The sequence below is a fragment of the Neolamprologus multifasciatus genome, chromosome 12 (assembly GCF_963576455.1).
Source record: "Neolamprologus multifasciatus chromosome 12, fNeoMul1.2, whole genome shotgun sequence".
NCBI classification, from domain to species: Eukaryota; Metazoa; Chordata; class Actinopteri; order Cichliformes; family Cichlidae; genus Neolamprologus; species Neolamprologus multifasciatus.
This window is the reverse complement of record NC_140450.1, coordinates 10,351,907-10,366,428: the sequence shown is the minus strand read 5'-3', so window position 1 is coordinate 10,366,428 and position 14,522 is coordinate 10,351,907. Positions and strand designations below refer to the sequence as shown.

At 38.2% G+C, this 14,522-nt stretch overlaps 2 protein-coding genes across 2 annotated transcripts; both read left to right on the top strand.

Annotated features, from left to right (window-relative positions):
• The first annotated feature begins 166 nt into the window (after positions 1–166).
• isca1 (iron-sulfur cluster assembly 1) lies at positions 167–4,986 on the top strand. The gene is made up of 4 exons (XM_085180454.1): positions 167–295; positions 1,981–2,034; positions 3,171–3,276; positions 3,959–4,986. The coding sequence occupies exons 1-4, from the start codon at positions 215–217 to the stop codon at positions 4,105–4,107; spliced, it is 390 nt and encodes a 129-aa protein (XP_085036580.1). The 5' UTR covers positions 167–214; the 3' UTR covers positions 4,108–4,986.
• Positions 4,987–5,050: 64 nt separating this feature from the next.
• Positions 5,051–14,250, top strand: kiss1rb (KISS1 receptor b). The gene is given in 10 exon segments (XM_085180456.1): positions 5,051–5,162; positions 5,263–5,323; positions 5,734–6,193; positions 6,764–8,976; positions 10,883–10,894; positions 11,254–11,460; positions 12,115–12,139; positions 12,141–12,342; positions 12,438–12,605; positions 13,327–14,250. Coding segments are annotated over 7 exon segments (1,071 nt in total). The 5' UTR covers positions 5,051–5,162; positions 5,263–5,323; positions 5,734–6,193; positions 6,764–8,756; the 3' UTR covers positions 13,564–14,250.
• The last annotated feature ends 272 nt before the right edge of the window (positions 14,251–14,522 follow it).

Genomic DNA, 14,522 nt, shown 5'->3' with positions numbered 1-14,522 from the left:
GTAGTACCTATGGATTTTACACAAGGCTCGTGTCTGTAATAGAAGGTTACATAACAGTGACATCCCGTCATTTTAACCCCTAAGCCTATTTGCAGCCACAACTGTCCGTCGCAATAGTAGCCAATCAGATGGACGGATATTTCTTTGGGGGCGTTTGCTAAGTTTTTATACGCTTGCGCAATCCTATGTTGTGATTTCAACAGTCGCGAGCAACATGTCTGCCTCCGTGGTGCGAGCGACCGTTCGAGCGGTCAGCAAAAGAAAGATACTGGCCACAAAAGCGGCGTTGACACTGGTATGTTGATAATTTTTTGGTCATACATGCATGTGAAGCACTTTATGTGCGGTGAGTAGTTAGTGCTCGAATAAGGCTGGGGTTAACGGCTGCGTCCGGTATGATGTTAGTTGTGTAAGTTGGCTAAGCTAGCTAATCATCTGTTACACGCAGATCAACTTAATTTCAACTTTTCTTAACCGTTATTGTAACGGTGCATTTTTTCATGTTGCATTGGCATTCACAATATTTAGAGTAAACACTGTGGCGGTTCTGCAAGCACGACTTTAGGCTCAGCTAGATGCTAACGCTGATAAGTGGCTAGTCAAGACGCCTTTTGTTAGTGTGCTACTGAAGTTTCTGTACCTTGACAGCAAACTGGACGTTCGTAATATCAAGCAGAGTCACCAAGTCATACGGTATAACGTTAAGCTTCTTCTGGGATTTAGAAAAAAGTGTCTGACCTTAATATGTTGTGGATTATGGAGTAAAAGTTGTAACAGGTTTGATTGCAGCCTCAGGTTTGATTATTGAGGCTCGCAAAGAGTTGGCAGCATCGACAGTAAATAAAAACCACCCGAATCATATCCCGTATCAGTCCTAAAGAACACTGGACACATTTCCCATAAGCCTAGTGGTAACACTGGTTCGTTTGCTGTGTAAACTCTACATGCTCAGAAAATAGATGGGTTGAGTCTGGTTTCACTGTTTTTGGCCAATAAACTTTATGTAGTTAACTAATTGTATATTACTTGTAAAATTATTATTTTGAAGTAGTTTTCAAAATAATTGCAATTTTATAGCTATATTATGGTGGCTCATGTTCTGGTTTTTGCTTGCATTATATACTGTAACCAAAATCCCCCCCAAAGCGGAGGATGGGTTCCCAGACTAGGTAATTGTACATAAATGTATGACAAATTTAAAGTATGTAGTGTGATATTTAATGTTAATGTAAATAAAATTCTGAGAGTGCACTTGGCGTGTAGTAAGCTCTCAGTACAGGCCAGAGTCATTACTTGTTTTCATGCTTGGGATGAATATGCTCAGCTATTGGTGTTTCAGCTGATGAGCTCTAGTAACAGTGCTGTTGCAAGATAATGTACTTGCATGGCGGTTTCTGCTGATAACATTAGTGTACTGAAGTGTACTTAAAATAGTGGGACATCCTTCAGTGATGCAATTGCAAATGGTGCCTTACATAAGGGGACTGCCGTTACCCACAAAACATAATACAGCGTATTTACTGTATACATTACTATGGTACGATGAGTTATTTTTAACCTTGTGCTGGCGTGGTAATAAATACACTCTACAAGGACCTATAAGTACATAACTTTGTATTTTAAAAGAACTCTGGGTTGTGACACAGCAACACATGCAGATGATCACAATTTAATGGCATACAGAAATTGGTATTTTGTCTCCCAAATGCCTCTACATTAGAACTCACACACTGGCATTGATACTTTCAGCAACTACTGCTACAGCTGAGGTTGCAGAAGTTCTGGTTATTTCAAGACAGTGCTGTTGGTCCTTTTGTGGGGGGGGGAGAGTGGATTTTATTTCAACAGCAGCTAAACAGACAATATTCTTTTTCTGTGTTGTTTTTAGAAACAATCCTTTGCCAAATTGTTTCCATCTGAATGCAGTGTAAATTGTAGCTGATGCCAGTAACGTTTTAACCGTCTATTGTCTCCTTTTAGACTCCAGCAGCAGTGAGCAAGATCAGATTGTTGTTGCAGGACAGACCAGAATATGTAAGTAATGAATATGGCCAATAAAACCTCATCCAATCAAGAAGACAAAGCTTCTTTATACATTGATTAAAAGTGTTCCTTTAGTATAGCACCAAATCAAATAAAATTCTGTCATATTGATCTGGTCAGTTGGGTAGCAGACAGGGTTGTTAATCAGTTTCAGCTGCTTTGGTGTTAATGAAATTAACAACAGGTGGACTAGAGGAGCAACAATGTTCATTTAACATATGTACTGATGTAAAAGGGTTTGAGGAAACCATGGAGAGCATTATGCTGCTTTTTTAGCATGTCTGGTTTGGCAGTCAGTTAGTTATTGTCTGGGGAGGCACATCCATCCTACACTGTCCAGGAGCTCAGTGATGCCCTGTCCAGATCTGGGATAAGATCCCCGGGAGCCTGGCGCGACGTTGTCAAGCATGCATACAAGCTTGCTGGGGCAATACAAACTACTGAGCAGCATTTTGAGTTGCTGCACTGAAATTTCAGCCAAATGGGCTACCCTGCCGTATAATTTTTACACTTTGATATTCAGGGTGTCTTTGAATTCAGTCTTCTGTAGGTTGATAATTTTCATATCCATCATGTTGTGTGAAATTCTTTTCTTCCTAACACCGCACACAATCCATATCAGTATAGATACACCCCCATCCTTAAATGAGCTTTGTCTGTATGGATTAAAAAACAACATGTTCACCTTAATTTTTCATTTGCTAAAGTTTCTTTCTTTTTTTTATGAATCATTTGACTTAAAATTAAATTTAAAAATGTTATAAGGAATATCTGTGGGGAGTAGACTACTAATGTCAGCAAATTGGTTTTCAAATTACAGCTCAAAATGTCAGTTATTTAATTAAAACAGGGACATTGAAGCATTCAGAGCGAGCTTTGCCTCTGTAGAAAGTATCATTGCTGCCATTAAATTCACAGGAACAAAAAAAGCATTTTGAGATATGAGTAGTGTCAAGATGCTTTACTAATTAAACTGCAACATTTTACTGAGAAGTATAATAATGTTTAAAAATAAAACTATGAAGATGTATTTTTTTCTTGTATCATTCATTCTTCCTTTAGTGCATATATTACAAAAAAACAGGAGAAAAAAAGTCTATGTTAACATATATTTGGTTCTCCATCAGATTGGTTTGAAGGTTGGCGTGAGAACACGTGGGTGTAATGGCCTGACTTACACACTGGACTACACCAAGGAGAAAGAAAAGTCTGATGAGGAAGTAGTACAGGATGGTAAGCGTTGTTTTATAATGAATCCAAGCTGAGAAAGGACTTTGTTGTAAGATTGTGTTTGCCACACTAGGTTCTTGGGTACTGTAATTGATTGAAAAAGTTTAAGGTTTTTATGCGTTTCCAGGTTCAGCAAGTGCAATTTTTAAAATGTTCCAGGATTAAAAATAAGATAAAAAAAAAAACAACTTTAAATTTAGATGATCTCACATTGAGCTCCCATTTATCTTCTTTGACCCCTCTCGACTGCTTTCAGCATGGTTTCTGTTTGTAAGTCTCTCAATGAAAGTCCCATTTTGACTACTTGTACTGTGCACACTCCAATTTCACCACGTACAACTTCTGTTTCAAGCCAATCCAAATTTGTTGTGAATAATCATCACACAGACTGTGGTGCATGGCAGCAACTCAGTCATTTACAAAGGATTTATTTTTTCTTTTAGCCACATTAACCTGGGTTAATGTGGCTAACATCAACTCCACAGCTTTCCTTCTTGAGATGCAGGGAAATCTACATTAGGTTAAGTTGAGCATTTTCAGAAGACCATTTCTGTAACATTATCACAGATTGTAGTATTTGTGTTTCACTGCCTGTAAACAATCCAACCCTAAACTTCTTAGATAGCGGCTGACCATAAGGCTGAAACCTGACAGTAGTGATGACATTGTTCTGACCTTTTTTCAGGTGTAAGAGTGTTTATAGCAAAGAAGGCCCAGCTGACCCTTCTGGGAACTGAGATGGACTTTGTGGAGTCAAAGCTGTCTAATGAATTTGTCTTCAACAACCCTAACATCAAGGGCACATGTGGTTGTGGAGAAAGCTTCAACATATGAGCACTATGAAGCCTCAGTCTCCCTTCCCTGCTCCAGACCCTGTCTCACTGATAAAGACTGACAAGGAAGTTTGATGTAAGGGAATCTTTGAGATGTTACTACCACTGCTCTCCTGCAAACCACTCGTGCATATGTAGTCATGAAATCCATGTATGCATATTGATGCTTAGAAGATTTTAATGCAATTGATGTAGTCAGAACCATCTTGACAAAAACGATTTTTAGGTTCAGATACCTCTGATGTAGACTACTGTTTATACTCGGCTCTGCATCTTAAAACAAATCTCTTATGATCTCAAAAGAAATGACTTTTTAGGTTAAAGCTATGTTATTCACACTGTTTTCATAAATTCAGTCAGGTCCTGCCATGGCTTGTGTGAGGAGAAAATGATACATGTCCTGAGAACATGTTCACTAAAGTTGAGATCGGATGGGATTTACACTGTTAAACAAAAGGATGAAGCATGATGTTTCAACATTTGAATCCGTCCTCCAAAAATTGCAGAAAGCCAACAATCAGCTGTTTGACAAACACGCCTTTAAGGTGTGCTATTATCCAGGGTCATGTACCAGTAGTATGCAGAAGTGGAAGAGCTTGAGTGTCTTGAAACTGTTTTATCAGTTTGTAAAAGCTTTTTGAAAAGTATATATTTATCTCTGTGTGTAAATAACTAAGATTGTAAATCCCTTGAACAACAACAACATACGCACAAAAGAAACCAACGCACAAAATATGCATCCCTCAAGTGAAACATGAGGTCTCTGTTTTTTCTTTTTGCTTGATGAAAGCCAGGATGTTGTTTCTATAGATGCTCTTAAGATTTGTAACCTGTGCAATATGTCAGTGTATATATGAAAGAATAAATAGATCACACCGCAGCCTGTGCTTCATGTTCTGTTTGCACCTGTTACTGTCAGAATCATCACAGTTGTCATGGAGATGTGATTCTGTCTCACTGTTATGCCACAGAGTCCAGTTATTTGAGCCTGCTGCCCACCTGGCTTTGGCCTTTTTTTGCCTACATTTTGCAACCAGGCTGGAGACAGAGAGGGAGGTACTGTCATTGTGAAAGATTCAACTCTATTTTAGAGCTTTAACAGTGAAATGATGCAATTTCAGTTCACTTTATTGTTGGCGATTTGCTTATATTGTAGGTGTTCTACAGTCATGGACAGTCAAAACAAGGATGGCAGCAGAGAGTCTTATGAGCTCAAGGTATTAAAAATCAGAGTATGTGTAGAAAGCGTTTTTTTTTTTTTTTTTTTTTTTTTTTTTTTAAATCTAGTTCTAGTTTCCCCTGATTTCTCTGAGGTGTTTCCCAAACACCAGCATCAGTCTATGATTTTTCATTAACCATTGCCAAATCTAAATGGTCCTAGTCTTAAGTGTTACTTAAAATAACGTGAACACTCAAAACATTTCCGAAACTCAGGAAACGACTGCTAACAGGTCTTTGTCAGAAAGACTCAAGAACAGCTCCCAGTAAAGTTCTACATCACAAATGAATTGGAACAGTAGCTGGGATAGGCTCTAGCTATGGGTCATGAATGATGGCTGAAATATTTGATCGCCTTGTGCATTTTTTGTGAAACCCATCATGTACCAGTGCCTTTTGTGTGTCTTAGATTTCAGAGTTATTAAAGGGTTTAGCTGAGAGGAAAACATCACCCAATGAGAGCATTCATGCTAACATCAGTCTCTCCATCACTGAGCCAGGAACGTCTTACAACCATGGGAACTTCAGATCTAGAGCTGTCCTCCCTAAAAAACTCTGTCAGCTGTCCACGTGTCAGTATAAGAGGCAAGATCATCTGAGAGAAAGCTTCAGTGCTCCGGTACTCGTTCTTTCCTGCATCCCTGCTTCTCAGGCGGGACAAAAGCAACCCATGTTATCATTCCCAGATCCAGTCCTCTTTGCACACCTGGTGGAAAAATCAGAGATCCCTGCCTCTGACTCAGTCATTCTTATCAGAGAACAGCTTGAAAAGCAAGAGATATATCCGTACATCCTAGGAGTGCATGCTTGGAGGAAACGGGAGCAACGTGAACCACAGTGTCTGCTGCCTAAACAGTTTCCCCAAACTGGTCAGTAAACAGTTGTAGCTGCAACTGTCACATGTAGGTTAGGGTTAGGGTGAACTAGGCTGAACAAGTTCACTGCTCTTAACTGCTCTAAGGTTGAATAGTAGCCATGGCTATTATGCAGTTACAGCTTAGTTAAGTGGGTTTTATATCAGTATTAGTTGGGTGGACATCTAGATTTTGAGAAGTCAATTTTTTAATGAAAAACTGCAGGAGAGCAGTTTTTATAACTTTCCATACGCTGACATACATTTGGTTAGCCACAAACCTAGGCAAAGATGCATACTTTATTGAAACTGACAAAAGAATATCTAAGATCTGAAAACTAATTTCTCATGGATTTTTCATGAGCAAATATTTTTTGAAAATCATAATAAATAATAATAAACGTGAGATGTTAAAATGTTTGTAAATTCCCAGTGAGATGAAGAATGGGAGATGATTCACATGATGGAACTCCAGACTTATCAAAAAATTGTAAATTTTTTTAATAAAAATTGTAAATATTTTGATACATATAATTACTAGATCAGCGATAGATCCTTCACTGACTGTTGCTTCATCCTGGTTCAGGGACAACCAACAAATGGTTCTTCAAGGACTTACTGGACCTCCAGAGGAAGCTGTTTTTGGGTGCCTCAAAGAAATCTGGAGCCCTGAGGAAATCTCAGACAGCTTGCAAAACTTCACACCACCAGTCAGAATGTTCTTCTTTAATGCTTAGGAAAGTTCAAGACTGACAGAAGAAATAAACTGCAAATGAAACTAGCGCTAACACTCAGTGGCAGAGTGGTCATTGAGGCAAGAAATGCATAATTACATGTCAGAATGGTACCATGTTCCATAAAGCATTCTGAGACTTGAAAAGCATAGTCCTAATAATATGAAATATCCAATAAAATCATTATTAGATATGCAGGGAATAAAGTTAGATATTTTTTTCACCCAAAAAATAAAAATAAAATATGCAGATTTATAAAGACATCTCAGCACAAACATGTTTCTTATTGTTTCAAGCAAAAATAATTTTAAAGTGTTTAGTGGCCAGGTTAATATGTCAAACAACAAAAACAGACTTTGATTATATACTCAAATGCATCTTTTTCTGTGTATGACATTGTGAAACTGGCAAGGTTTACTTGTTACTTTTCAGCCAAGGCTTCAAAGGTTCTAATGAGAGCTCCAATAACGGTTAATTGTACTGGAGGTGGCGAGAGATCAAGCTGTGCAGATCTTGTGTAAAGTGGCGTACCTCAGCATTTTCTCCCTGTTTCCCTTCCTCAAGAGTGGCTTCTTAATAGTCACCTGTCACCTGAGGATGTTTCTGGGTTTTTTTGTTTTTTTTAGCCCTGCTTCTTTTTGTCCTCCGTTTGTCCGTTATTTTTAAGCACAGTACACACCACACCAAGATATGCCATATTTTTAGCTAATAGTTCTTCAGGAATCAACTTTTTGGTGAATAAGTAATATTACATTGACGATCAATCTGTATTATCGTTTATGTTTTTGCAGATTTAACTAATGAATTGGAAACAAGTTATGTAATTTACAGTAGGCTGCTAATAACAAAGAACCTAAAGATACAATTTAAAATTGTACTTATCTATTGTATGTAGAAGCAAATTACTTTTTCCATCCCTTTTTTATATATTTGAATGATTCATAGGTCAGTGTTTAGCGGTTTGAAAACATTAGTAATAAAAAGAAAACTGAAAATGGTCAGATTTATCAGCTTGACTGAAAATGTGTGGCAATATCGAAATTTTTTGAAAGACTTTCAGAAAGTTTGATAATGATAGATCCATTCTCTTCCACTTATCTGGACTCAACAGACTTGCTCATAAGACAGACAAATTTTGAGCATAGTGACTCTTTTCACTTGGCACAGAGGCAACAGCTTATTAACATTAACCTGATGAAGAAATATAAACAATTTTAGCTTTTACAAGGTCACCCAGTCCTGGTTAATTACAGGTAATGATATTGAGTCTCTCTCACTCTTACACACACTCGCACACACACACACACACACACACACACACACATAAATGACGCAAAGCAAAACAAATCACCCATCATTTCCTATATGCCCACCCACCAAAGTCTAGTGGTGTATAACGGTCTTTTCATGTCAGACCTGCAGAGAATCTATCGACAACAGTGCTGCACCTTGGTTTAGAACGCAAAGAGAGGAGCACTGCCGAAGCAAATAAGCACATCACAGGTAAGAGAAGCTTATTGTTAAAAAAAAAAAAATCACTAAATTTGCTTATATATTAGTTTATCTTTACTTGATGCCATACAGTCCTGTCCAATTATTTTCAGTTTTCTAAAAATGAATACAAATGTATAAAAGTATCTCAAATGTCAAAACATGTCATCTAATACTTTTGTTAAACCACCTAAATTGAAGCTGATAGTTTTCATTCACGTCTTGTTTATTTGATTTAAAATCTCTGTTGTCTTTGTTCTTTTGCGTTTCTTGCACTCTGCTTTTATATTGAGAATTATACACTGATATGTTCTATATTTATTGCAGAAATATCATTGGCTTTGATGCGTGAAGATGATGGTGGAATCAGACTCTGATCACGGTCCAGAGTGTGTGTCTGTATGCAACAAGTCTGCAACTCTGACAGGCCAAGGGCCACCGGTGCTGGTTAATGCCTGGCTGGTCCCCACTTTCTTTGGCTTCATCATGCTGGTCGGTCTAGTTGGGAACTCTTTAGTGATCCATGTTATCACCAAACACCAGAAGATGAAGATTGTTTCCAATTTTTTTATAGGTAAATATCTCTGAAACACTGCAGTTTTTAGAAAGAAGCTCTCATATGTTTGCTTGTTTTAACTGTTCCATGAAATGTTTTATTTTTTCAAATGTAAATAAAACAAAAATTTGTTTAACATATGATTGAATAAAAAAAAACCACAGTAAATCTGCTGTTCTGTCCCTTTGATTCCTTTAATTTAAATATTTACCATGAAAAGCCATTAACAACAAATAAACATAAATGCTAAGACATTTAAAAGACTTCTTCAACAAGTGAGATACACTACACAGAAACTATGACAGGCTGGAAAAATGAGAGTGGCAACAGAATTGAAACAGAATATCAGTCACCATTAACTGTTCAACATTAACTATGTTAATGACTTCAACAGATGTTAATTCAAACACCATGTAAGTGTTCTGCAATAATAATATAATTGAAAAGTCCAGTGAGACATTAGCTCATTATACAAAGTACATCAGATAACTAATGTGCAGCTTCCCAAATAATGCAAAAAAAAGAGAAAGAAAAATACTGAAAAAAAATAATACTTTTTTAAATTTACACTTATGCAATAAAAATATATAATTTTTTGCACTTTGATAGCTGGTACACAATAGCAGTTGTTACGGATTCAAATATTGGGGATGGATACAAGAGGAAAACCAAAAATAACCACACTGGTCCGGCCGGGTCAAGTCAAACGATGATTTAATGAACACACGCGTGGGAGATGGACACCATACAGCAGACAGCATCAGATCTCAAAATGGTGGAGCCTTGATCAAACTCTTATAGCCTCTAGTGGCCCCCACCTAATCATAAAAGCCTAAACATTCACATTCTTTCTCACACACAGCGCCTAAGCTACGACCTTGGCTCCCTGTTTATCTGCTCCTGATGAGATGGGGCAGTATGCTCTGTTCTCCTCTAACCAGACAAATAAGGCGATGACTTTCTGCAAACAGTATTTCTTATAACTCAGCAGTATAATGCATCATAAAACAATATCATTCATTCACAATAAATCAGCAGTCTAATGTAATGCAAATCAGTTTACCAAATGTAATAGTTATCACCTTCTTCTAATTTAGGAGCATAATGCAAACTAAAACTACATAATAATTCACAATCTTTAATTAGGGGTCTAACATGGCATAAAATAATATTATAATCCGACACAGTTTAATAATTGGCTAAAATTAAAATATTGCTAATAAAAAAGCACTGCCATAACATCCAGGTTAACATCAAATTAATAAAAATAATAAATAAGGCTGTCAAAGTTACATTAAAAATTCCTGGTTTATGTCCTTTTTGTTGCTCATGCAGTTGAAATTTCTGTGAAAGATAAGTCTTCCTTGACAGATTTTTCAAGTTTAAAAGTTCTTTACTTACACAAGCTGATGAGGAGCACAGCTTCATGCTTGTTAGTTCAACTTCCTTCTGTCTTTGAAAAATGCCCAGAATCACCACTGAATGAAAAACCCATAACTATCAGTTATGTAGCGTAGCCATCCAGTCTCTTTGGCAATGGCATTACTATCTGTAGACATCCCCAACTTTCTAAGACACATCAGATGATTACACATGAGGCATCTGATTAAACTACATAAGTAAATCATAGCTGTAAATAAGCTTATACCACTTGAACCACTTGTTAAGAAACATCCTACCATATAACCCCCATTTGTGCAGCATAGCACGGCTCAATCAGCTTGTGGCACTGCTGAGGTGTTTTTTTTAAGCCTGTGTTGCTTTGATGGCAGCATTCAGCTCCTTTTTTGGGGTGTATATTTTTCACGTTCTTCCTGACAATACCCCATAGATCCTGTGAGGCCAGTTAGGCCAGGTCAGGCCAGTTATCTATCAAATCAAGCAGTAATAACATGGTCAGCATGTTATGTTATTAGATGTTTAGTACTGTTGGCAGGTGCTGCTCGAAAAGGAAAACTGGATCTCCATAATGCTTGTTAGCAGATCAAAGAATGAAATGTTCTCCTGGCTGAGACCAGCTCCAACATCAGAAGACGACATAGCATGCTGAACACCTTGGTTTCTGGGCCTCTCTACTCTTCCTCCAGACTCTAGGACCTTGATTTCCAAATAAAATGCCAAATTTACCTTCATCTGAAAAGAAGACTGTAACATTGAGCAAAGGTCTATTTAGTGCCCAGATAAGCTCCTCGATATTATGAACGCAAATACTCAAAATTCCCAACACATTATATAATTGCATATATTTCTCGTGTTTTCACTTTCTACAAGATATAACACAATAAAATACACCAGACACCACAGGTTTAAAAATGTTTTGTTGCACAGTGATAGTAACAAACATACCTTGTGTTCCTGGTTTTCAGGTGACTGCACAGGCGCCATGTATCACTCTGTCAGCAATGAGTGTCGACTGCTGCTATATGACTTTGTATCCTCTGCAATCTCTGAGACATCGGACGCCTCTGAGGGCTCAGGCCATTTCCCTGTCTATCTGAATAGGTATCATACAAACATACCATGCACACGTGCACCCACATCACAAATAGGACTCTAGTTATTTAATCCATGAATTGAATGGACAATTAATCATCCAATAATTGATCTATTATCCACTGATGCATGTGTGCTTGTGTTTCTGTCTATAAACACCATCCTCAAAAAGTTTTTAATTAATTCTGATAAAACTTTGTAGCAGTGTAGAGTGGGGTCATGTTAACAGTCCATTATGATTTGGCTTACATCCACCAAGGTCATCAAGGTTGGCTGATTAATTTATTTGCCAAAAGTCTCAAAAAGTTTTATAATTTAGGACCCAAAACATCTTATAGGATAGAAAAGAATGAAAATATACTACGGGAAAGAGATTACCTATTATCCATTATCTTCTCCTATATAAGATTTGTGTAATCAAAACAAACATCTGCTACACTTATATGGTTTTACTTGGATTACAAACATCTTAAAGTACATTTAAAAGAACAAATACAACAAAATTAATATACAGAAAATGCAGTACTGTTCCCTCAAAGGTAAATCCTGTCCAAAGAGTGAGCTGCCTTAGCGAAGGTTTGCACTTCTCTGAGTGCTTCTTGTTATTTTTTATTTGCCACAGTATAAGAAGGGAAACTACATGCCATGTCCCCTGTCCTCCAGGCTCCTTGATTCTGTCCATCCCTGTCGCTCGAGGTGGGATACTGCTGGTTCGGTCCTCAGACATACTGCAGTGATGTTTTTCCCTCTGCCCACCTCCAGAGAGCTTTCACCATCTACAGCTTTCTAGCTGTCTACCTCTTACCCCTGCTTACCATCACTGCGTGTTATGCCATCATGCTCAAGCGGATGGGCCAGCCCAGCATGAATCCCATTGGCAGTGGCTACCAAGTAGGAAATTGTTTATTTTTCACATATTAAATCCACAGAGAATTTCAAATATTCCTTTTAATTACAAAGACCTGGCAATGCCTCCTTTATTCCAGTTAAATCGTGCAGTAGCAGTACGGGCGCGAGTCTCTCGTATGGTGGTGGTGATGGTGTCTCTATTCCTCGTCTGTTGGGGGCCGATCCAGATTTGCATCCTCCTGCAAGCTTTTGGCCTCCAGAGTTACATCCTATATAAGATGATCTCTTTTATTACTGATTAGATGGTCATCGTTTCATTTTTGTTTTATATGTAACACCAGCAAAATCAATATCCTACAGTATTAAAAAGAAAACCCAAACAACCAGCTGTCAAGCAGGGTGATGGGGAGGAAGAGCTCCCTTTTAACAGGAAGACCGCAATTTTTTTTTATTGTTGTCAAGGTTTTGGGAAAACTACAACTACAAAACTATTACTCAGATGTTTGGTTATCCCATTGAAGTTTGTTGTTGTGAAACTATCTAGCGAGAAATGACAAGAAGATCCAGATGTAGGGAAGTTTGCAAAACCCCTAACAGGCGTCATCGCTGGTGCAGCTAACCCTTGGTTCCTCGCTAGAACCTCAGAACAAAGTCAAATACACCCAGAATTTACTTTTTTCCCCCTCAGGATCTATGTCTATCAAATGCCAGGGGTGGGGAGTGCTAGGGAGTGTCATTTTCAGGGTGTCATTAGGTGAGTATACAGTCTTAGTGTAGCTCTTAAAGGTGTGACAGTGAACAAAAGTACTGTGATGACAGAAACTGATGCTGTCGCTTTAAAAACAGCGACTACGTTAAATTATTTTCATCTGCCACAGGTTTCTTCCTGTTAAGAAGGAGTTTTTCCTTCCAATAGTCCAACATTATTGTAGGCTCTTTACAATATCAAGCACCTTGAGCTGACTGGTGTTGTGATTTGAATTGAAAAACTTGAAAATCGAGTGCGCCTTAATTTTGCATTCACAGCTGAAGATTTGGGGTCACTGCATGTCTTACTCCAACTCCTCTGTAAACCTGTTTGTGTATGCTTTCACGGGCAACAACTTTAGAAAGGCTTTCAAGCATGCCTTCCCTGCCATTTTGCTGTGGCGCTCAAGAGGGAGAGTCAGAGTGGGAAACACAGACGCAGAGGAAGGAGTAGAGACGGATCATCAGGCACCCAAAGGAGAAGCAGAGATGCACTTTCTTTCATCTCGCCCCTAAAGGCCATGCTGAGCATTTGGACACGGTGCACTCATTGTTTATTTATACTTTCTCCTGAGATGAGAGCAGTCTGATCACTGTAGTGTATGTTTGCTTGGACATGCACACACCCACACACACACACACTGAAACATTGTATAATTCCATGTGATCTCTAAAAAGGGACAAACTGGTCAAGCGAGTCTCGTGTGTTTCACGAGCTGCTGAAATACAATTATCTCTGTCACGCTTTTCTAAGTTACGGTTAAATTAATGCTGTCAGCCTGACTGCTAGAGCTTCTGGTTTTACCTTTGTTACAACTTCGTAGAAAAAACCCAAACTGTGCCAACAGCAACTGCAATGGACTATTTCCATTTGATAGAAAATTGTCTTGCTGAATCTTTGGTAACACAACACTCTGTGCAATACTGTGCAGTAAACACTCAAACTGACTCAATTTAGTCTGTTGTGCTTACATTTTCAAACGTTTGTTTACTTTCATCTCATCCTTTTTAAAAATGCCCACGTTCACACTTCCACCTTTGACTGTATCTTGCAGCTTTTGTTCCAAATTCTTCTTCTTGTCCCTCTGCTGTGCTGATGTGTCATATTTTACAAGTTACGAAAACAGAAATGAAACAAAGCTTCTGTGTCCTTCTGTGCTCTTATGTAAGCAATCTGTACTTGTGTTATATTTGCAGTGGCGGTCCTAGCCTGTTTGGCGCCCTGGGCGAACACTCCCTCTGGCGCCCCCCCCCCCCCCCCCCCACACACACACACACACACAAAACATATTAAGGATTGTACATTAACATAAAACTGTTGTGTGTGTGTATATATACACACACACACACACACACACGAAGAGAAAGAGAGTATGCAAACAGCCATCATAATTCGTCATACATTGAGAACAGGACAAATCAACAATTGACAGTGACTAGGGATGGGTATCGTTTAGGTTTTATCCGATACCGGT